The 23626-nt window shown below is 46.9% G+C and overlaps 2 protein-coding genes, 2 long non-coding RNA genes and 1 pseudogene across 6 annotated transcripts; 1 reads left to right on the forward strand and 4 right to left on the reverse strand.

Moving 5' to 3' along the window:
- Nucleotides 1-1763: 1763 nt before the first annotated feature.
- LOC120665863 lies at nucleotides 1764-3665 on the reverse strand (annotated as a pseudogene).
- A 912-nt stretch (nucleotides 3666-4577) lies between these two features.
- On the reverse strand, nucleotides 4578-6468 carry LOC120665866. 2 transcript variants are annotated; one of them, XR_005671400.1, is made up of 2 exons: nucleotides 6134-6468; nucleotides 4578-4950 (listed from the first exon to the last, which is right to left on the reverse strand). It is a non-coding gene; the product is annotated as an uncharacterized LOC120665866 (long non-coding RNA). The 2 variants fall into 2 exon arrangements; XR_005671401.1 differs by having other exon boundaries at nucleotides 4578-5017.
- A 1182-nt stretch (nucleotides 6469-7650) lies between these two features.
- LOC120665867 lies at nucleotides 7651-10433 on the reverse strand. Of its 2 annotated transcripts, XR_005671403.1 has the most exons (4): nucleotides 10327-10433; nucleotides 9972-10119; nucleotides 9049-9201; nucleotides 7651-8091 (listed from the first exon to the last, which is right to left on the reverse strand). It is a non-coding gene; the product is annotated as an uncharacterized LOC120665867 (long non-coding RNA). The 2 variants fall into 2 exon arrangements; XR_005671402.1 differs by having other exon boundaries at nucleotides 9972-10423.
- A 6453-nt stretch (nucleotides 10434-16886) lies between these two features.
- Nucleotides 16887-19711, reverse strand: LOC120667784. Its single transcript, XM_039947785.1, has 8 exons — nucleotides 19523-19711; nucleotides 19198-19420; nucleotides 19022-19117; nucleotides 18854-18946; nucleotides 18483-18721; nucleotides 17836-17862; nucleotides 17358-17465; nucleotides 16887-17257 (listed from the first exon to the last, which is right to left on the reverse strand). The coding sequence occupies exons 1-8, from the start codon at nucleotides 19709-19711 to the stop codon at nucleotides 16892-16894; spliced, it is 1341 nt and encodes a 446-aa protein (XP_039803719.1). The 3' UTR covers nucleotides 16887-16891.
- A 1000-nt stretch (nucleotides 19712-20711) lies between these two features.
- Nucleotides 20712-23309, forward strand: LOC120667785 (pollen-specific leucine-rich repeat extensin-like protein 1). Its single transcript, XM_039947786.1, has 4 exons — nucleotides 20712-20804; nucleotides 22452-22799; nucleotides 22907-22996; nucleotides 23166-23309. The coding sequence occupies exons 1-4, from the start codon at nucleotides 20712-20714 to the stop codon at nucleotides 23307-23309; spliced, it is 675 nt and encodes a 224-aa protein (XP_039803720.1).
- The last annotated feature ends 317 nt before the right edge of the window (nucleotides 23310-23626 follow it).

Below are 23626 nucleotides of genomic sequence, written 5' to 3' on the forward strand. Positions count from 1 at the left end.
TGCCTGTCGCTACTCGCCCATGGGTTTTGACCGACAACAGATACCCTTCGGGGCGAAGAGGTATCACAACAGCCCGGATCATCGAGGACGAAACCCTCGAGAGAGAATGACAACCACAATAACAACACGAAAATTAATGCACAGGTGTAACCACTCTGTATTCAATGTCCCATCACAGTTACGTGGGTATTTATAGCCGGGTTCAACTACCCGCCGGTGTAAATTCCCCGTAATGCCCCCTAACTGCTACATTTACAGAATATTCGTGGGTACAAGCGTAATCTCACAACAAGGATCAGTGTAGTGGGTTACAGCTGGTCATGACAAGGTGTCTCCCGTAACTTCCTTGTTCTTCGCCATCTGACTTTCCAGGCCTTCGGGCCCGGTCTTCATCTACGAATCACTTGTCCCTCCCCCGGTTGTACGCCTTCGCCTGATGTCTTCGGTGAGCCTTCGCCAAGGGGACCTCGCTAGGGGTTACCCTTCGGAACCTTGGGTCTTTGTGCTCTTCGCTTCGCGGCCTTCGCCATGATCAACCTCTCCCCAGGGCTTCAGTCTTTTGGGGCGCCGCACCTTCGCTCGTCACCCGAAGGTGGCTCCCCCACAGTAACTCTTGGAGATGACTTCTCAAGTTGATGGAAGTCAACCAGAAAGAAAGAGCTGGATTGCGAATACAGTTAGTTATGAGGTATATAGAAAATATATTATGACATCCGGACGGCAACGTGGCTCTCACATGGCGACGAATGATGGCAGCAGCTCGGCAGGGCCCGGCTGCCGAGACGGGTCCAGGAAGGTGGGGCCGAGCTATTTTTGGCGTCTGGTTGGTGCATCGCGGCACCCATGGTCGATGGAGCCCCTGACCGCCGGCCTGCAGCTGCAGCCGTAGGTTCGCTTCGCAGCACTTCTCCTCTGTTCTCTAGATCGGGGTGCGTGCCGCAGCTGACAAGTTCATTGTAGCCGGCCGGCCGAGCAGTACAACTACAAACCAAGAGTTGGTAGATTTTTTGACAAAAATTTTTTTAAAGGGAATCTTATTTTTTAGAAATATTTAATAAAATTTATTTATAATTTTTTTTGCACGAATGAATGGTAAATTGCGATATGAATCTAATTAGTTTATTAATTTATGATTAATTTATAAGCGGATAATTTACTGTAGCATCACTGTTGCAAATCATGGATTAATAAGTTCATTAGAATCATCTCGCGATTTAATCCATTCGTACAAAGGTTTTGTAAATAAATTTTATTTAGTAGTTTATGATGTGGCGTTTTTTATATAAATTTTTTTTATCTAAACACGGCCCGCGCCCCACTTCTCCTGTTGTACTATTGTTTAGAAAAAACGTTACTCCAATGCAACATCATGAGGGGCGTTCTTACTTGTTTAAAAAGCATAAGGGTGACACTCATGCGGAACATGACAATCTTTATTTGGATCATCCACTTGCAGTCAAGCAATTAATAAACCATGGTTAGGCGCTATCAATCTATCATTGTTGGTGGTTCAGTCATCATTTGTAGGTAGTTCAGGAGGGGGGAGGCCGTGCCGCTGCCTCTAAACGTTCGCCCACAAGCAACGAGGTAGGCTTCAATAGTTAAGCGACGTCGGGCCGCCGAAATGACAATGTCGTTAATGGTTCGGCTAAAGGCCAAAAGAGTAGGCCCACGGTCTTTGTTTCCATCATGCACGACATCCTGTGGCTCTGAGCAACTTCAAGCAGAGCATATAAAAGACAAAACAGAGTACAAAGAGCAACGAACGATAACCTGAGCATCATCATAAACGAAAGAAGCATGAGATTTGTATTCATCTCGCAAGTTTCACCAACCGGACACGCACGACCAGACCATGACGCAATGGACCCTAAGACTGCCGACTGACTGACACTGACTCACGAAGGAAGCCGCCACCGACAGACCCCACCGCAGCTCTATTATTATTCTTATCGAGCTAAGCTAACGACGACCGACGACATCGAGACTGCTGGTGGATCGGGCGGCAATGGTGGCGGGGGCTCCTCAGTTGGGGGCGAAGAGAGATCTCGGAGTCCAGCCTCTTGGACCGGAACAGCTTCTCCATCTCCGGCGTCGTGTTGAACGAGGCCCCAGCACCTCCGGCGAGATCGCCTTCCACACCGACGTCCTCCCCGCCAGGTGGCTGAAGATGGGGCTGATGCACATTCCAACAACAATTGTATTAGCTCATGAATTCACTCGACGCGTACTAATGGACACAATATCATGTGCAGTAGTGCAGAGCTGAATAAAGCAAATGCATCAGAGAATCAGTGCGGTGAATTACTTGGGGGTGGTGATGATGGAGAACCACTCCAAGCCAGAGGCGTCAGCGATCTTAGACGACGAAGAAGCGGGGCACGATGAAGAGGTAGCCGCCCTCGACGTGGGTCTCCAGCACGCGCTTGCCGTCGGTGCCCACGACCTGCACGCGCCCGCTGCCGCGGACGATGTACGTCACCTGGTACGCCGAGTCGCACGAGAACCCCGGGGAGCACATGGAGTGGGCGTCGATGCGGACCAGGTCGGCGCCGAGCCCGACCTCCTTCACCAGCGGCAGGTTCTGGGTGTTGAGCACCACCACGCGCCCGCCGTTCTTGATGTCCACGTCCAGCGGCGCCTCCAGGCAGTTGAGGGCCATGCCCTTGCGGTCCTCCGCAGATGGGGCGGGGAGCTTCTGCCCGGCGCCGAGCTTGACGATGCCCGATGCGGGCTGGCTGGACACGAGCTTGGCGGCGTCATCCTGGGTGAGGTCCCAGGCGCGGCCCACGAACTCGGTGGAGAAGCCGGTGAAGATGCCGTTGGCACCCGTCAGCTGGAAGTTGGTGAACTGGCCGGCCTTGTGGCCCTTGGAGGTGTCGCCGAGGAAGAGGACGATGAGCTCCGTCGTGGCGTCGGGGGCGTTGTGCCACCAGGTCACCACGCCGAAGGGGAGCGCCAGGGCGTCGCCCTCCTTCACGCCGACGACCTTCTCCTTGGTGGCCTCGGGCAGGACAATGCCGCAGGTACCCGTGCCTGCACCAAGCATCATCATAATAAAAAAACAAAGCATGAACAAATTCACTGCAACGAATGAATTTCCAAAACAGGAAACAGCTACGAATTATTTATTGCTCGTGCTAGTAGTCATGAACATAGTGGTGTCATTGAAATTGAACTACATGGGTATCAGGTTTTACTTCTCAGATGCGTGATGGGGACATCATGATCACGACGCCTTAAACTAAGACTTCACAATCGTCGAAACAGTAACCACTAGCCAGAATAGTACAGTGCGCAATTTGAATCAAATTTATATTATTAAAAAAACAAAATAGAGATCTGATGCACGAATCTAATCTGGTAAAATAAAAAAAACAGCCATATTCGCTCTGCTCTGCGCTGATCTACGAGACTACGAGCGACCGATCAGAGAAACGGGTGGTGCGCGTACCTTGAAGCACGTAGGCGACCTTGGCGGAGTCGGAGTAGCTGGGTAGCGAGAGGCTGCCAGCGGCGAGCGAGAGCTTGGCCGCGCCGATGGAGGCGACGCCGAGCATGGGCAGGTCGGCGGGACTCCACTCGTAGTAGGCGCTGCCCTCGCCGCCGTATGTCTTCTTCGGCTGCCTCGGGGTCAGATCCACCGCCATCGCGCCGAAGGACTGGCAGATGGTGACAGCAGAGGTGCTGCACGAGAGGACGCAAAGCCGACAACTTCGTCCACGGCGAGGAAAGTCTCGGCGACAACACGTTGGATATAGCCCAACAATTTCAGATGTCTCTGCAAAAAGGATACTCTTGCTATTTATTACAAGAACAACAACACAACCAGCAACCTTGATTCTGAGTCGGGAACAAGAACAAACTTGACTCGGAGTCAGCCAATACTTCGATTCCGACGTACCAGCGAACAAGAACAACCTTGATCCGGTGTGGACGTACCGGCGATTTGCTTCCAATTCGGATAGGAGACCACAGGGCGCCGCCTCTGCTCCCAGCGATGTGCTTCCAATTCGGATAGGAGGCCACAGGAGACGCCGCGCAGCGACTTGCCGCCGCCGCACAAGACGCACGGTGGGGGAAGGCGCTAGGAGGACGAGCAGCCGCGACGAGCGCGCGGCTGCGATGCCGCATCGCGTGCGAGCGCAGGAGAACATGCGGAGGGGAACATGCGGAGTGGAACAAGATGCGCAGTTCGACTCATTGAATCAGATCATCCTCCACGATTAGCGTTGGCTTATTACAAGAATCTTAGAAACTTAATTTTTCAAGTATAATGCAAAAACTAAGTGAACAGATGGAAATAGAACATGAAACTTGAGATACTCTTGAACCAGACTGCTGTATCTGAACCCGAGCCACGGATTAGATGGAAATCCTACGCCAGGTTTACTATGCAATGGTGATGGCAATATTAGGATCAAATTTAATTAGAGAAGCAGGAACCATCATTTCATTCTGATCTGGCGAAATGAAAAAAAAGAATAGCTGGACACAGTTGTGTGAAATTCTCGTATGTTCAGATGACAAAAATTCATGAATCACAATCAGGAATATGTAAGATGGCCATTGTGCCCTAAAGGTAAAAATTCTCATAATAGCTCCATTTAAAAAGACATGCATGCAAGCTGTGTCATTAGGCCCAAAATATCTTACATAACAACAGCAAGTTGTCAACAAGTCCTAGAGAAGAATACAAATATATACAATGGCTAATCTGTTGTAATAATTTAATTTGCTCGGAAAATTCAGTTGGGCTGACAAACGAGACCAAGTGAAATGTCATCAGTTCATCAGTTATAACATACCTCTGTATGTCAAGGATCCTCTGGTGGCCATTGGTGCTCAAGAGAAAAGCAAATTCGAGATCTTTTTCCCTTTTGTACAATATAGATCATCATATATCTGTAACTGCATCTTGCTTTGCACTTTATAGTGAAGAAATGATCACTGCAAAATAGGGAAAAAATGCTTCACATCCACGTCCTGGCATATTAAACCTGGTGTAGGATACAACCTGGCATAGATGACCACCACAAAAAAATGCCAACAATTAAAGATTCAGATCAAATCTAGTAGATGGGCAAAGCAATTTCTTGCATAGAAATCAATCATCTAGGAAACAATATTGACATGCACGAATGGGGAAAATCTCTTTGAATTCGCCCATAAATGAGGAACAGACATACTTCACTGGTGGTGGATAGGGAGCAGTGCTTAGCAGGGTTTTCCATACCGGTAACAAAAAAAATACCGGGAATAACTTAGATTATTTCCAAACAACCTAACAGCAAAACAAGATATAACAATGCAATGAGATGAGAAATATGATTTTGTTGAAGCAACAAATAGTCTTTTCAGTACGTAGCAATGGAGGCGCAGAAGCATGATCCTCCCCCGCCATCGCTGTCACCGCGCAGCACCCGACGCTGCCGGTCTCAAAGGCAACGAGACTCGCGTGTTGCAGCGAGCAGAGACAGGGATTGGGGTGGCGGCAGGTGGCAGCACTGCAGCAGCGGCTCGCTGGCTCCGTGCGTCGCACGCGAGACTCGGCAAGGAAGAAGGTGGAGCCATGCAGGAAACAGCGAGCGTGGCTGCACCTCTAGCCGCCGTTGCGCGGGAGAGGTGGTGTGCGGCCGCGGCAACGGCGACCAGGGGAGGAGCGGGGCGCGGACACGCAGAGATCCGCCGCCGCCATGGCTTGCTGTGCAGGCATGGAGAAGGGATGGGGAATAAAATGGATGAGATTCAGGGTCTGGAGATGGCGGGAGGTTGCCTGGTATTAGACCGGGCCAATATAGTTTCGGCTGGATTCAAAACTACTAAAAAATTTGGGCGATAAACAAAAAAAATCGGGCTGCACCGAGAAACACGATTTTCGGTTTTCTCGGAAAATTTTCGCGGAGAAAAAAAACCCTGGTGCTTAGCATGGAGGAATGTATGCTCCTTCTCTGCCTCCGCCATATCCTACTTCTTTCAAGCGGCTACACCTCTGGACTCATATATCAGCTTAATAATATCCTCCTCTCCAATATGATGTCTTAATAATATTCAAGTTCAACTCTTAATCAGTTGTCCTTACTAAGACATTATGATCCTTATTTCAGATCCAGAGCTGGTATACTGGACTTACTGGGATGGGGAGCCTGACATGGTCGCCATCCTAGACCCAGAGGTGCATGGGCCGGGCGAGCTGGAAGGGCGGCATGGTGGGCTCGACGATGCTCCCTTTCCCCACCCTCTAGATCCCGGCGAGCACTGTGTCGTCGGCGTTGGTCTGGGAGCGGAAGATGGGGATGTCAATGAAGTCCTAGTGGTTGACGTCCTCGAGCAGGCGCACTGGTAGGACCTTCTTGCCGACCTCGAGTTGAACTCGTATGACACCGCATGCCTGAACACCTTGAGCCCCTCCGCCTGGAACCCCAGCCCCTTTACAATTCACGATCAGAGCATACCCTAGAACAAGGTAATGACTTAAAACCGGCCGGCCGTACGGGATCAATTCGCATGGCCGGCCCACTCTCGCATTTATCTCCCTCTCGCTCTTCCACTCCTGCTATCTCTCAGCCGCTCGTTCTCTCCTCTCTCTCTCTCCACGCCGTGTGCTCGCCCTCCCCTCTCTTCTTCCTCCGACGTCCTCCCTGCGCTCCCTCGCCGGCCACGGCAAGCTCCCTGCCTCTTTCTCCATGCTGCGCGCTTGCCCTTCCCTCTCTCCTCTTCCTCCGCCGCCCTCCCAACTTCATCGTCAGCCATGGCGTCGTTGAGCCTCAGGGTGGCCGGATCCGAGCCGCCGCCGCCTTCCTCCCCGGCCACGGCGGCCACCGGCCCAGGGCGGCCGGATCCGGGCCACCACGGTGAGGCGGCGCTGCCACGGCGGCCACCGGCTCGGGGCGGTCAGATCCGGGGCGCCGCCATGCTTTCCTCCCCAGCCATGGCCACCAGCGGCCTCGGGGCGGCCGGATCCGGGCCACCACTGCCTTCCTCGCCGGCCATGGCGGCCATCGGCTTCAGGGCGACCGGATCCGGGCCAACGCGGTCCTTGGTGGTGGCGGTGCAAGCCATGGCGGCCGGATCTGGCCGCCGCCGCCGTTGCGCTCCTCCTGGGCGCGTGCTACCTCTTCGGCCTCGACGAGCCTCCTCTCCCCCTCCCCTCCATCACCTATTAGGCAAATTTATAGTTTTCATTAGGCAAAAATGTTGGTCTTCGTCAGACAAAAAAAACTATTTCATTAGGCAAAAATACTATTACATTCTTGCCTAAGATACTAGTATTTTTGCCTATTGATACTAATATTTTTGCCTAACGAATTCACTATTTTTGCCTGATGAAGTAGTTTTATTTTTGCCTATTCGAGATTCTGTTTTGTGTAAATACTATACATTCTTGCCTAATGATACTAGTTTTTTTGCCTATTGACACAAGCATTTTTGCCTAACGAAATCACTGTTTTGCCTGATGATGTAGTTTTATTTTTGCCTATTCGGATTCTGTTTTTGTGTATCTTTTCTCCCTCCTTTTTCTTTTTGGATGATGGATCTGTCAAAATAGGAAAAAAATGAGTAGTAGCCGAATTCATTTTTTTTCCATAAATGGAACGGCCGTACCAAACCTCAAATTACGGCCGGCCGTAGGTTAGTCGCTCCCCTAGAACAAACAAATTGCAGCAATATGGGAATTTGCACTCGAGCTCTCTGAGATGGCCTCCGGCACGGGAGGCTTGGGCGCCACCGTGGCGTCCGGCGTCGCGAGAGGCAGCGCGCTGAGCCGGTCAGGCAGGACGCCGTGGTTGGAAGGAAGGCATCGAAACGGGTCTGCATCTGCCATGGAAAGGGAGGGAGGGGGTCGCTGCCTCGTTGGGCTAGGGAGGGAGTGGCGGTGCGGATGGATGGGGAGTGAAACGCTTTAAGTACAATGTAAGGGTTATAACTTATACTTACTGAATATCAGTAGCTTTTCAGAAGAGCTAGAGATTCAGCTGCTCAGATTTCAGGCACGCTTGTATTATTCCAATTAAATATATCCATAATAAAATATTTTGAAATTCAGTTTCTTGAGGAAAAATACCAAATTGATGGTTCAGATTGTACACCCTGCAAGGAACAAGAAATAATGTAAGTAAATCAGAGCAGGGATTTATTGGTGCAAAATATGATCAAATACTAATTCAGATAGAATAGAACTCAACAGCAAGCCCAAAATAAATGATTAGAAATTAGGATGCGATGGACAACTCTCAATATTACTCGAAATATTATTAAGAAAATAACATGGAAAAACAAGAAACTCACCAATGCCTGTTAGTAAACAAGGCATCTTCCACAAATATAGAATGCAAATAGATTTGTCTTATTCGTTTCTATTGTACTGTTATTTTTTAGCTGAACCTTTCAGCTAGTTCTTTACATAAGTGCTACTTGATTATATGGTCCGAATTCTTTCATAATTTCATCTGCAGTTCTTTTTGCAATTTGTGCATGTAAAAGTACTAAACAATGTTTTTTCTATCTAACCTTTGAAGGAAACAAAATTAAACTGGTTAAATTTATGGATTGGCCTAGGAATGTGCATTGGACAGTAATAACAAATTAATTGTAACCATCGTTTGAACTGTTTAGGTGCTACAACAGAATACACCACACTATTTTTTTATTCGAGCACCATTGTTTCAGAAAAAAAATTAGAAATCACATCCTATCCTGTGCTGTTACATTCCATGAAGGCATTAAAGCCAGTAAAGTTTATAACAAACTTTATTCTGCAACCCTACATCACTGGAAAATGCTTAACAAATAAGTTTATAAAAGAATGCTTCAGCAATCATTCAATAGCAATCTTTCATGTACTGCTTGAGCAAACTTTCAATACAGTTCATATATTTTATAAAAAAGAATGCTACTCAAATCTTATGGCAACAGTTCAAGAATAGATTCCTTGATAAGCAGGATGAAAACAGAGGAAAAATAGTGATGAAATCAGGAAAGCGAAGCCTCTTTCCTCCAGAAAAGCTAGTGAAATGCTTTAAATACAATGTAAGGGTTATAACTTACTGAATAGCAGCAGCTTTTCAGAAGAGCTAGAGATTCAGCTGCTTAGATTTCAGGCATGCTTGTATTATCCCAATTAAATATATCCATAATAAAATATTTTGAAATTCAGTTTCTTGAGTAAAAATACCAAATTGATGGTTCAGATTGTACACCCTGCAAGGAACAAGAAATGATGTAAGTAAATCAGAGCAGGGATTTATTGGTGCAAAATATGATCAAATACTAATCCTTGATAGAATAGAACTTAACAGCAAGCCCAAAATAAATGATTAGAAATTAGGTCGCGATGGACAACAGCAGGCCTGGTATCTAGGTAGCTAGATTCACTTCTTCCTAGCTTCTTTTCCCTGTTGTATTTCCTGGCCTGGTATCTAGGTAGCTAGATTCACTTCTTCCTAGCTTCTTTTCCCTGTTGTATTTCCTTAAACTACTTGGATTTCCGTTAATGCAATGGGAATGGGCGTGACGTCGATTCAAAAAAAAATTACACAATAGGCAGTTACATTTTCTACTTTCATACTATGATCTTCTTAACATCTGACATGCAGCAACAAGTTCACTGATATCTACAGAAAATTCCAAGCTACAAACTGCTTTGAGCATAGGAGCTGACACTACGCAATATTCAGGTTTGTATTTGATATAACAAGAACTCAAGAGCTCACTAAACTAATGCGGAATTGCAGATCAGGGGATGACAGGAATGATAAGTGCTGCTCCTTAAGGCGAACCAAATGCATAGGATCAAGAATTGAGGACCCAGAATCACTGCTCCGCCTACAATAATAAAATATCTGAACGAAAGCAGTAATCTCGGTCCAAAATATACCAAGAACATCATCAAGATTCAGTAACTAACAGCCTCATTAACAACGAGAAGAATCCAAATCAAGTTTAGCAAATTGGCTAGAAAAACTTCAGACCTGACAAATTGCAAGAACCCTACTCCGCCAGATCGACACGAGGAGTTCGGTGCAGAGGTGACGGCAACCTCACCGGAATTACATGCTGGGGAAGTTCTTGCAGGCAGACAGAGCAGCATACAGTAATTCTGAAGATTGTACACAAAATCTGCCATTGAAAAGAAACAAGTTATGAATTAATAGGTATCCTAGATGTATGATCCCGGCATTATTGCCTGCCTCACTGAAGCTAGGCAAGCACCTAGCAGGAAGTAGTTACCTCAACCACCATCACTAATCAGTAGCACGCAAGGCAGAATTCATTCAGAGGCCAGGCAAGCAGTAAAGCAAGCATTGGAATGAACGAAAATGGAACCTGAGCAGTAAGGTTTGGTCGCCGCGAGCAGCAGCAGCCCACAGCGGAGGTAGATCGAGCGAAGCCTGGACGCTATCGCCGCGTACAGCACAACCGCCGTCGCAGCCCACGGCCTCCTCCAGCCTCGATGTAATTATTTTGAACCTTGGACTATTTGTGGTGCATTGGGGATATGGACTATGTACCATAAAAACTTCTGATGTTGTTAGGCACTTAGGCTCAATTGGACTCTAAAATGTGTTAACTGGACTATTGTGCGGACTGTGGTGCATGTAGTATCATCTTTCTTATTCTCTCTTGATGCTTATAGTATCTATTTTGAAGCAATCGCTCGAAAAATATCTGTTGCTTTGGTTGTAAAAAGTTTGGTCAAAATTCGGACGAAGTTCAAATGGTTTGACCGGTCCATTCAACTGAAATTCGGCCCGAATTTTCTGAAATTCGTCCATTTCGGTGGGCTCCAAATTTTTTTCGCTTTTGAATCCCAAAACATTGGTACTAACGTCATAGTGTAAAGGTTCCAAACTTTATTAATTATTTCTCAAACCAATTCTGTTGTATGAAAAGTTTGATCTCAATGCTTCTAATATTTTCATACTTTTATCGCTGCAGATTTGTGGAGTTACTTCGATAGCCTAACCATGGTTATGTTCATCGGGTTATTGTGCACTCATTCTGCAATATGGTATCACCCTTGAGTTCTTAAATACTAATTGTTGAGAACTATGCATATAAGTATTTTTGGCTTAAGTTGGACTCAAAATCTTACAAATTTTGGCTTTGTTTCAGGTTGAAAAGGGATTGTTGAGTGTCAGCTTAAATCTTACAAACAATTGAGCAGCAGAGTCTCTAGGTTTTTGAATCCTTGCTCCCCTGCATTTTCTTTGCTTTTCGGAGGAATTCTTGAGCAAATATTTGAACCATCTCAGAGCTACTTTTCTTAGTTTTTAGTTATTTGCCATGTCTTGCCAGATCATAGTTTAAGCTGATTGCCTGTTTCTGAACAATATGTTCCCATTACCACGTTCAGAATTGCCTGTGACTGAACCAAATTAGCCATTCAGAATTCAGAATTGTTTGAGACAGTCTTTGCGTTTTTCAGTGGTCGCATGGAGACAGATGTTCAGTAAAGCATACTGATGAGATAGAAACTGTAGCTTGGATATTGTGTAGCATCGCTGACAGTAATTCTGAAGTTCTGAATTTTTTGCAGTGTAAGATCAGTAAATAGTTGCTGCATGTCTCAACTGCATCTCCGAATTGTCCATGTGCAGCCTGAATTCTGGCTTTGGTTCGCAAGAGATCCCCTTGAATCCATTTGCCAGCCTGATCTAGAGTAGCACCAACAATTGTTTCAGCATCGGTGCTTCTGAGCACTCAGTATTTGAGCTAAAAGAAGCCAGTGCAACTCCTCAGCTCTGATCCAAGTTTCACCAGCTTCATTGCATAAAAAGAAGCAGGTTATTCTTCAGCTCGGCATTTTCAAGGCTGAGATTGTACAATACTTTAGAATATTTCCTGTGCATCTTCTTGCCGGCCTTCCCTAGCACTTCCAGTGCCTCACACTGCCAAGCAGTTCTATCTGTTTCAGACACTTCTAACTTGATTACAAAGCGCGACACCAAGCAACAGTTCTGCAACTCCAGCCACTTGAAGCTAGGGCAAGTTCTTTGAGATGATCAGAATCCTCTCCAGCCTTCAGAATTTGTTTGAGTAGATTCAGGGCACTCATATCATCTTCTTCTGCTAAGTAACACAATACAACATTATATAGCCATTCTCTTTTATCTAACACACCAGTTAACAGATCTTCAAATTGTCCATCCACATCCAGTGGAATTAGCTGCCTGATATGGCCAGTGCAAAAGGACTCTGCTTTAGAAAAACCACACCCAAACAGTTTTGACACTAGACCTTGAATACTTGGGGACGCTGGAAATAATATTCTTCCGGTTATTATTTTTGTAGCTAACATGCCTTATCCCTTCTCATTTTTCTTTCATGACTTCATACATGTAAGCAGGCTGGTGAAATATTTTGATTCTGGAACTTGCATGGGACACCGTTCTCCAAAAACACCTACCAGATATTACATCTTTGATCCTTCACTAGGTACATGCCCGTGCGTTGCAACGGGCAAAAGCAACAAAATCATAAGCAAATATTATCACTTTTTAGGAAAAAAATGGTTGTTAGAAACCAATGGCGTTGATGGGTATGTAATTATGAAACATTTCCACAAATAATTTTTAGTATCTTATTCTAAAGTAATAATTTTATAGTATGATATAAATAAGAATAACCTCTCCTTTCATGCAGGCATTCAAGTGATTATCTCATTCTACAGTACATGGCGACATTTAATAATCAGGCCCTGCCCATTTGTACGGTTATTATATACCTATGATTAAAAGCCATATGTTGTATTTATTTTAGGCTTAATTTAATAATTGAATATGTTACATGAGCTAATATTTAATATTTAAGTATAAATATATAAATGACTTTTGGACAGGATCGGAGAGCATGTGATGGAACTTCTTAGTTGATATTCTGGCACATGAGGCAAATGCGTACCGGAATCTACTTCCTGCTGACGTCAAACACTATCTTAGGCACATCACAGGAAAAGATATAAAATAGATTGTGTTAGTCATCGATCCCTCGCTATCTTTTTTGGGTTAATAATAATTATCTCCATTTGTGATACAAATTGGACGAATTATTTGTGATATACCATTATACTTCATATAAATGTGGTTTCGTAATATTCAATATTTTATAATATTTATTTTTGTGTTGTACTATAATGTTTTCTGCCCGTAGTAACACACGGGCATGATTCTAATATATCTATCTATCTATCTACTACTAAGAACCCGTTTAGTTACCAAAAATTTTCACCCAAAATTTTTTGCCTCACCTTTAGACACATGTATGGAGTATTAAATGTAGTTAAAAAATAAAACTAATTGCACAGTTTAGATGTACGCGACGAGATGAATCTTTTGAGTCTAATTAGTGCATGATTAGCCATAAGTGCTACAATAACCCATATGTGCTAATGATGCGGTCAAAGGCCTCAAAAGATTCGTCTCGCGGTTTTCAAGCGAGTTCTAAAATTAGTTTTTTAATTAGTGCCCGAAAATCGCTCCTGACATCTAGTCAAACATTTAATGTGATCTTTGTACCAAAATTTTTCATCTAACTAAACACCCCTAAAAAGAGGCAACTAAAAAGAGGCAAAAGGGTGACGTTTCTTTTCGTAGTCCCCCTGCTTCATCGTCCGTCCTCGGACGGTCGATGATCGCCCGATCAATCATCGTCCCCGTCCGATCATCAGCCCCCAATCACTCCATCGCAATCGCCTTCGTTCCATCCGACGCCCCCTCCCCCCGCGCCGTCCCTCTCCCTCCGTCCCAGTCGCCGCTCCCTCCCCGCTCGCCGCTCCCTCCCCGAACGACGATCCTCTCCGTGACGGGCGGTCCCCGTGCCATCCCTCTCCCTCCGTCCTTCAGTCGCTGATGGTCGACGCTCCCTCCCCGCTCGCCGCTCCCTCCTCGGACGACGATCATCTCCGTGACGGGCGGTCCCCGTGCCATCCCTCTCCCTCCGTCCTTCGGTCGGTGATCCGCTCCGTGCCGCCGCCGAGCCGCGCCGTGCCCGGACGCACGTCCCCGGCCGCCGGTCCGTCCTCGGCCGCCGATCTGCGCGCTGTCCCCGCGCGCGCGCCAATCTTTCCCGCCCGCGCGCCAATCTTCCCGCTTCCCCGCCCGCCGGTGACTGTGCGAACGATTTCTGCTCGCTTACGCGCGCGTTTCGCGCGATTACGCGCTCGATTAGGCGCGGCCAGTGATTAATTGCGCGATTACCTGGTAATCGACGCGCTGACCCGGCGCGTAGCGCATAAGCGCGAGTAATCTCAAGATTAAGCGCAATTTCTTGAACCTTGCTCTTGATCTATTTTCTGCTTGCCTAACCCTAGCTAGAACTCCTAGCAGCCTTTTATAGACAAGGCGCCTAACAAACTTGACCCTTAAGTAATCTAATCTGTATCCTAAACCCTAATATGGTGGTGCTACAGTACCTTCGGTACTGTTCACGCACAGTACTTGTGGGCCTAGGCCTGTGGCCGGCCCACTTGCCATAACACTTCTCCACCCCTCGAAAACAGCTCGTCCTCGAGCTGGAGTTGACGAACTTGGCGCAGACTGGATGACTTTGGGCTGAGCCAATGTTGCTGGTGGAGAGCAGTTGAATGACGCCAAAGGTCGCAGCTGGGCTGATCCCAGTCAGTTAGCCTCCCGAGGTGCCGATGGGGCAATCCTGGAGGTGAAGACTGGTTGCTCTGGCGAGGGACTCCAAGCGGGTGATGGAGCACAGGGGGCCCACGGTCGGACCAGCAAGACGCTGGCACACGAATACAAGGACGCGAAGGGTGTCGTCCCTGGTGCAGCCATCTGTATGGTGGCCAGAGCACACTCCTCCCTGGGGTAGAGGATGGAGAAGTGCAGCGGCGAACGCCACCACATCTATGGAGGCGCAACCTGCCGGTGGTACCTCCCTTGCGAGCAAGAAGGCGACGATCAGGATGCAGTCGGTGGCGGTGGTCGCCGGCGGAAACATGCGCATCCCTGGGGCTGAGAGAGGCACGACTGCTGGGTGAAGCGCCGCGAAGGACTGGAAGCGCGGTCTCCCGCAGCAGCTCCTCCTGGGCCTCGCCGTCGTGGCCCGACTGTACAGGGACCGCTGGTGGTGAGGTGGATCCCGCCGGGAACCGAATCCCCGTAGGTAGGGAACCGAGACGAACACCTGCAGCGGCGAACGCCCGGCAGGGCCAGAGGCGAATCCGGCCGGCCAAGGGGCAGACTCCCGGCGGCCAAGAGCACGCTAAAAGCCCGCTGACAGACCAGCGGGACGCTCGTGCGCCGAGACGAGCGTAGCCGCGGAGCGGCGGGCGGCCCCAATTTGTGGCCCTGGAGAGCTGCCGACGGGTGGCAGCAGGTGGACGAACGGCCGCGGAAGGTCGAAGGCGCACGCGGTCGCGTGGGCGGCTGTGTACGGGCGGAGGCACACGTGGACAACGTGCGGGTTTCCACCGACGGAGGAGCGCGGACGGCGCGCGGGCAGCCGCAGACGGGGTGGGCAGCCACGGACGGGGGCGCGGCGGGCGGTGAGGTATCCCCCGCGATGTGCGACGGACACCGTGATGGACGGCCCGAGGAGGAGCGCAGACAGCACCGTGACGAGTAGGGCAGCCCGACGAGGAAAGCTTCGATTGACGGCGATGGGCTGGCGGCGATGAATCCAGGATGGGCAGGGGCTGCTGATCCCGTCCCACGAGCGGATCGACGACGGCAGTCGGAGCAACTGGTGTCGATGGCGCGGGCAACGGCTGGGGCATCACCGTCGGGGCCCCCGGTGGAGATGGGGTTGGCGCCGACGGCGTGGGCGGCACTGGTGCAGGCGGAGAAGGCGCGGTCGGCGGCAGTCCAAGAGGCGATGCTGGCGGCGCAGCTGCTGTTGCTGATGTCACGGCCGTCGATGGAGATGTAGCAGCAGCCACCCCTGTTGTTGTGGCCGTAGTGTATGACGGAGAAGATGCGCAGGAGTACTTGGCGAGGATCTCGGCGATGGTGGGAGATGAAGACGCCGGCAGTGACACCCAATTGAATTCAGCCGGCGGGGGTGCACATGTCGGAGCCGAACACTACAAAAAATCTGTTGATCCATGATGTTTGGATTTCGTCACAGATCACTGAAAAACCGTCATAAAACAGTATCTTTGACGATCTCAAATAACGTCATGTATTGAGCGTCACATATCACACCTCGTGACGTTCCTTAAATTTTCATCATAGATTGCTCAATCCATGACATTTTGAAATCATCATGGTATGTCTCCGGGCCCCCGGAAACCTAGCCCAAGCCCGTTTTCTATGACGAAAATTAACGTCACGAACAGTATAATTTTCGTCACAGATTCAATTGCCATGTCACACATTGATGACATGGAGGATGATGTGGCTGCTGACATGGTGATGACATGGATGGCAGTGATAACATGTAAATTGACGTGGACGGTGACATGGCTGCTGACATGGAAAGTTAGGCTGACGTGGCAATCGACGTGGCAAATGACGTGGCTGCTGACATCAGCTACACAGCCCATGAGTTGATGGGCTGAATTCAAAGTGGGCCACCAAGTTGGGCCTGATTTGAGGCCTAAATTAATTATCAGCTCACAAAATTTCAGCCTAATATTAATAATCAACTAATAAGATTTCAGCCCAAAATTATTAATCAAAACAAGATTAATCCAAAATTCACATCACAGCCATAATAACAAGATTTACCCAGAATTCACATGACAACTCAGCAAAATAATAACATTCAAGAATCCACATGCTCAGCAAAAGATAGTTTCATTTGTCCAGAATCTAGAGTTGAAGCCATACAGTTTTCCAAGGCAAATAACCAGCAACAACAAAATATAGTATTCATCAAGATAACTCCGCAAAATATGAAGGCCACCCAAAAGCTACCATATCAGACCACCATATGCTCAGCTTTGTCCATTTTGGCTTAGCAGCAGCTCAATTTTCTTCTCCAACTCAGCTTGCTTCTTCCGGTTCTCCTCTTGGTCTTTGATCCTTGCTTGTTCTGTTCCCTGGACTTGATTTTTCAAACCATCCATTTCTTCATGCTGGTTCTTGACGATCGACTGAAGCTCAGAATTGGTTCTTTTCTCCACCTCCAATTTTGCTTGAACATTTTGTAGTGTAGTCCTTCGCTTTGCAACCTGGTTGCCCACATTCCGAAGGAAGTGATTGGTTTTTGTGTTTTGATGAAGCACAACACTGACAACTTGGGTTGCAGACTTGGGTTGTCCATCTTCTGTTGGTGCAGCCAACTGATTTTCCATTTGAGTCTAGCAAAGATGAAAGCAGCAAACAATAGAAAACTGGTTTATGATCACAAGAAATTAGAAAATAAGCATCTCTGAAAAGCACAATTAGATGTTGTCTTACAATAGCAGATTGTACAGTGGGCGTGTATCCTTTCTTTTTGTTGCTGTAGTGGCACATCTTAAACAAATCAACAGCATCAAGTTCTTTATCCTTGTACTCATCTTCTCTCTGCAAACAACATTTACATGGTGGTATACTTGGTCACACCTAAAACATTATTTTGAAGCAATATAGCAACAAATTGAAGAACAACAAGTAGACATTTATATTGGTGCAGCAAGAACTAATGGTCCTAGCATCTTATGGAACTAGAAATCTGTAAGCTTAGACATGACTAACTTTTTATATGAGACAGCAGCATAATAAATAAAGTGCATATTAAACTGACTTGGTACAGCAGATATAAGTAGACATGACTTGGTACAGCAACTACAAATAGACTTGGTACAGCAGCTATAAGTACACATGACTTGGTACAGCAGCTATATATGAGACAGCAGCATAATAAATAAAGTGCATATTAACATAGCTAACTTACCAATTTTTTTCTACATAAACTGGGTAGCTACAGGAGCCAGTTGTTTGGTGGAACTTTACATCATCTCGATTCTCTTTGTTCTTTCGACTTGCCTCCTACATCAAAAGACAATACATGTAAGAAACGTGAAAGATTAGCATGTACAAGCATAGAGTCCTATTTTCTGGAAAATACCATTTTTTGGGGGGTCATCCATGAGTCCACAAGGTCAATCCACTGTTCATTACTCATCACTTTTACAGGAGAAGTTTTCCTAACCAGATGTAGAGGAACAGAATCAAAGAAATCTTTTTTCAGCTTGTATCGCTGTTGGCGAACTGCAGATTGCATCATCTCCAAGCAACCCTTTCTGACTACTTCATTACTTGTGTCGATGTCAAACTTTGCCTATCCATATGTTCAAACATGTATAAGAAATTTTGCAACTAACACAAGGAATGAACAGCTTGCAATAAGAAATTACAGTAACTAAAATTCATTTCTAAAATCCAGCAGCTAAAAATGTACAGTCACATTTACATTTCCAGATTCTAGTGAAAAATAATTGTATAAGGTGCAATTACCATTTGCCCACATCTAGGAGTATAATGCCAATATAATTGTAGTCCAGAAAGGCAATTGCAATTAATTTAGGGCAAGGTACTTACACGTAGTCTTCCCAAAAATAGCTCAAACAGCGCAGGGTGTTTCTTGTATTCTTTCCAGTGCATGAACACGGGAATATGATTCCTGACTGCAATGTTGCATTTAGTGGCATACATTGCAGCAATCTTAGGTTCCACGGGCCTTATATTCCCTTCAGTTATGACAACTGGCAGTTTGGCACCATGAGCTCGGGTCAACCTCTGGAGACCATGTCCCATATTTACTCCTCGGTCCCATGGCTCTTCTCCGTGATGTAAATGCACATAGAAGTTGCAATTAGTGAGATGGTCATTCATCAAACAAACCATTTGCAATCAGCAACCAAAATAACAAGGAAATATGCTATATGGCAAATAAATGAACAAACGCTCACCTTCGGTGGTCATCTGGTCGTGTCCATCTAGATGGGTAATGCAATCAACTCCATCACCAGCAATGGTGTTGTCATCATGCTGGGTAGATCCATCTAAAAATTGCAGGCAGTAAGAATGCAATCAATTTGTGGATCAAATCTAACAGAATGATAGTAAAAAAACAGCACCTTCATTCTCCCGGTTGGGGCTTCCATTATGACGTGGAATCGCATCGCCTCCATTGGTGATGTTGGTGCTGTCAGCTTGCTGACCAGGCCCGTCATCTTAAAAATATTGACAAGTCAGATTGCATTCATGTAATTCAAGCAAGAACAGTAATAAGAAACATGGTAATAGAAATTGCCTTCCAAAGCAGCTTGGGTGCCATCATTAGGCTCGGATGGAGGTGGCACATGGATATTACTTGGTGTCAGATTTGTATCAGGTTGGGTGATGCTTGACTTTGACCTTGTAACTCTAGTAGGTGCTTGATCTGCAAAAACCCTCTTACGAGACCGAAACCTCACTCCAGGAAATACATTTGATCTTTCTTTGGAAGTTTGCTTGGGAGCCTTCTCCTTAGTTCCCTAGTACAATGTAATCATTGATTAGTGAACAGACTAGGGAGACTGATATATTGCATTAGGAAGAAAACAAGTTAAGGCTTAACAAGGTGGAGGAATGAGCACCTTAGCATTGTCATCACCAATCAAATCTCCTTGATCAGTATCATCCTGTGAAGGATCATACTCAGATCCAGAGTCTTCATTATCTCTATGCTTTGCATTTTTCTTGTTTACAGCAGTGCCACTATTGTTTGGAAATATGCTGGAAAAACCAGAAACTCCAAGTTCCCGAAGCCTAGCACTGTTGGCCATACATTGTCGGAGGCGCTTTTGTTCATATGGATGTAGTGCATGTCCTTGGATAAAAGAAAACATGGACAACAGATTATTATTTTTGTAGCAGCAATACATGTGGAGACAAGAATTCAATTGGAATTCAAAAGTAAACAAGGACATGGTTGTTATCTGACCTCCATGTGGTCTCCTCTGTCCCTCCGTCGTCATCGGGCTAGGGTCCTTGGACATTTAATCCTTGCTGACATGATAAGAACATTTATAAACAAAGTATCAATGCACCAGTAAATTTAATTCAAAATTGAAATGCTTCAGAGAAGTCGTAAATAAATATTTATGTAAAACAGCAATATGAATCTAATTGAAATTAGCCATGTGTAAACCTTCTGAACATGTGTGCCTAAAGTTTTGTTCACAAATTTCTGTGCAGATTCCCCACAAATTCAAAATACACATATGCAAAAGACGAAACTAGCCATGAACTAGTTTATACTAGGAAATAGGAACAACCAAATTAGCATACGAAACTGCACGAACTGAACATGGGCTCAGATTAACAAGTATCAGTAAAGCAAACCCTACAATAATCAAGAACATATTCATCTAATCTTTTTGTACTACACGAACACATGCATCTGATTGAGAAAATACCGTAAGGCAAGAACATATGCAACTAATCTTTTTGTACTGCACGAACTGAATAATCAAACCCTAGAATAATCAAGACCACAAGGCACGAACTGAATAAGGCAAGAAAATATGCATCTAATTCTTCACAAATTTCTGTGCAGATTAACAAGTATAAGTAAAGCAAACCCTAGAATAATCAAGACCATAAGGCAAGAACATGGGCCTATTTTGTTTACCTCTCAGAGATTGCTGCGTCTGCTAGCACTTGAAGCCGTTGAAGCCTAGCAGTCAAGGACGACGGCGTAGTGGCGGAGAAGCCCTTGAAGCGGTGGTGACGAGGAGGCACACGTACACGGCTGCAGCTCCCTGGACGACCTCCCTCCACGAGATGCACCCCTCGGCCGCGTCTCCCTCCGCGAGCACGGCGCCGCCGGGGTTCGCCCTCGGCCGCGTCTCCCTCCGCGAGCACGGCGCCGCCGAGGTTCGCCCTCGGCCGTGTCTCCCTCCGCGAACACGGCGCCGCCGGGGTTCGCCCTCGGCCGCGTCTCCCTCCGCGAGCACGGCGCCGCCGGGGTTCGCCCTCGGCCGCGTCTCCCTCCGCATCTTGGAATCTATATATAGTGGGGGTACTGCGGTTGAGAAATTACCAGTTTGCCCACCCCCCATGGTATTCTAAACTTGGTGACCACATGGGTATTACAGTAATTGTGCTGTCGGAGGTTTTTTGGCCTGGCGGGCTTTTTCCCGCGCGGGCCGCCCGTTCGTGGTCTGTTGTTTTTTTTGCAATTGTCCATGAATCATGGCACAAATTTTGTTTAAAAAATTCATGGTCTGTTTTTTTGCAACTTTGGTGACTAAGTTTGCACAATTTTTTTTGTTAGTAAAAGTCAAACGAATTATATCATGTTTGCACAAATTTAGAATGGAGGGAGTGTATAAATGGTACTTTTAATGTACTAACAATAAGATTTGTTATTGCGACATGAATCATTGGGGTACATATCTAAGAGTCAAAGAATTGCGTTTATTTTGGGATGGAGGGAGTATTTGATAGTTGATATCTTGAGTTCATATATCTTGTCAGAGCTAAGATTCGTTCGTGAATAGTAGCCCAAAGCATTCGGGTCGGGAATTCGGATAGTGCAAAATTCGGCTATCTATGCTATCTATGTTATCGATTCAATGATCCTCTTAGGGCGCGGCTAGCGAGACTAATTTGTTGGGGACGGACAGCAACTTCGGCATTACTTCAAGATTTGAAACAAGAATTAGCCCTTTAGGAACTTGGTGCGTTGCGGGTTTTCCCAAAATACCCGATCAACTGCCAAATAATTATCTCTCCCATTAGGCAATAAGTAAAAAAGGGATCAAATAAGCAAATAAATTAATTTCTTATTGGGTTCTTGGGTTCAAGTATGAGTAGATACAACAGATGGATTTAATTTAAGCCTACTTGATTTGTGTGGGATGGTATAATGTGCAAATGAGATAAAAGAGTCAAATATACAAAAGGAAGGATACATATATATTTGAATGTGGATATCTTGAGTTTGTATATTTAAGGCAAATAAATATAGAAAAGTAAAATGGAACTAGAATTCGTTCAATTTGAACAAATGGAAGAATTTATTCATTAAGCCAAATAAATGTACAAAAGTAATTATATGTATTTGAATGTGGGAGAGACGTAATGTGCAAAAACAAAAAAAAATGTGCAAGGGAAAGAATCGAACCGGCACCAACTGCCCTCGACCTTAAGAAGCTAAACCACTGGGCTACACAAGACATTTTGTAAGCTAGGCATCTGTAATTGTACTTCACCTAAAGCACCCAAATCCTTTCTCAGCCACTGAAAATAAGACGCAGGCGGACACGAATCCTTTCTCACCCATATCCTTTCGCGCAGCCTCATCTTCTCCGCCAGTAGCCGCCTTATCCTCTCTCTCTGCGCCCCCCTCGTCGGCCCTCTCCGCTGCCGAATCGATGGAGCACCACTCGATTCGGCAGCTCCGCGACAAGTTTGGTCGGTTCTGCACAGGCCCGGTTCTCCTCGCCGAAGGCGGAGACGACCCCCTCGCCGCAGCTGGAGAACCCATCGCCGTAGGCGGAGAAGACCCCCTGGCCGCAGGCGGAGACCCCCTCGCCGCAGGAGGAGATCCCCTCGCCGCAGGAGATGATCCCCTCGCCGCAGGAGGAGATGATCCCCTCGCCGCAGGAGGAGCCCCCCTCGCCGCAGGAGGAGACGATCCCATCGCCGCAGGAGGAGATGATCCCCTCGCCGCAGGAGGAGCCCCCCTCGCCGCAGGAGGAGACGATCCCATCGCCGCAGGAGGAGACGACCCCTTGGCCGCAGGCGGAGATCCCCTGGCCGCAGGCGGAGATCCCCTGGCCGCAGGCGGAGACGACCTGGAAGTTAGGTCCTCTTCTGCTATATCACTCAATTATGTCCCTGAAATCTTGTGCCAATTTACGATGGGTACTTGCTGCAGGCCATTTGCATCTAGTGATGGGTACTTGTGTATTGTTTTCTCAATTATATCACTCAATTATGTCACTGAATCTGTTGCATGTCATGTGATGCAGATCGTCCTGCTCTCAGGCGACAAGCCCTTCTTCACCATTGTCTTGTCTAAGGGCCATGTAGAGAAGCCTGCCCAGCTGGTTTGTATAGAGGTAATTTTATTGTTCATTCATGCAGTTCACTCAACTGAATGCTGTTGCTTATTCTTGTGCTCAGGAGATCCCGAGTCGTCTCCACTCCCACCTGCCGGGCTCGCGCGTCCCAGCAGTGCTCCTGCTCGGCAACTAGTCATGGGCGGTGACCTACTGTGGTGAACTCAAGTGCAAGAAGCTCGGTCCGGGGTGGAGGGACTTTGTCGTCGCCAACCGTCTGCGCATCGGGGACGCCTGCGTCTTCGAGCTCATCACGCCAGTTGCTGGAGGAACTGGGAGTGAGGGTGATGGGAAGGTGGTGTTCCGGGTGTAGGTGCTGCGCGGGGACTTGCCGGAGGAGATCACCTCCAGGGGCGCCACCTCTCAGGATCCCATTGTCATCGTGGACAACTAAGAACCGCACTCTGTTTAGCAGTAGCTAGTATCTAGTAGGAGATGACAAATGGCTGCAAGCTAGTAGCTAGAAGAAGATGAAAAATGGCTGCATGTTTGTTGTTTCAGACTCTGTGACTCGAAGGTTAATTTCATGAAATATATATTTGTGTATTATGCTGTCTGTCTATCAAATTGTTCAAGCAGCAGAGATGCTGCCAAAAATTTGAGCAAACCAGCAATGCTGCTCAAATGGTA

The sequence above is a fragment of the Panicum virgatum genome, chromosome 3N (assembly GCF_016808335.1).
Source record: "Panicum virgatum strain AP13 chromosome 3N, P.virgatum_v5, whole genome shotgun sequence".
Taxonomy (NCBI): domain Eukaryota; kingdom Viridiplantae; phylum Streptophyta; class Magnoliopsida; order Poales; family Poaceae; genus Panicum; species Panicum virgatum.

Excerpts from the sequence above, each read along its gene's own strand:
- LOC120667784 (XM_039947785.1), bottom strand. The coding sequence starts at position 19,711 with ATGGCCAACAGTGCTAGGCTTCGGGAACTTGGAGTTTCTGGTTTTTCC. Across the intron at positions 18,947-19,021 it reads CCCCAACCGGGAGAATGAAG|ATGGATCTACCCAGCATGAT; the intron begins GTGCTGTTTTTT and ends TGCAATTTTTAG. Across the intron at positions 18,722-18,853 it reads CGACCAGATGACCACCGAAG|AGCCATGGGACCGAGGAGTA; the intron begins GTGAGCGTTTGT and ends ATCACGGAGAAG.
- LOC120667785 (XM_039947786.1), top strand. The coding sequence starts at position 20,712 with ATGCACCCCTCGGCCGCGTCTCCCTCCGCGAGCACGGCGCCGCCGGGG. Across the intron at positions 20,805-22,451 it reads GCGAGCACGGCGCCGCCGAG|GCGGAGACCCCCTCGCCGCA; the intron begins GTTCGCCCTCGG and ends CCCTGGCCGCAG. Across the intron at positions 22,997-23,165 it reads CCCAGCTGGTTTGTATAGAG|TGCAAGAAGCTCGGTCCGGG; the intron begins GTAATTTTATTG and ends GGTGAACTCAAG.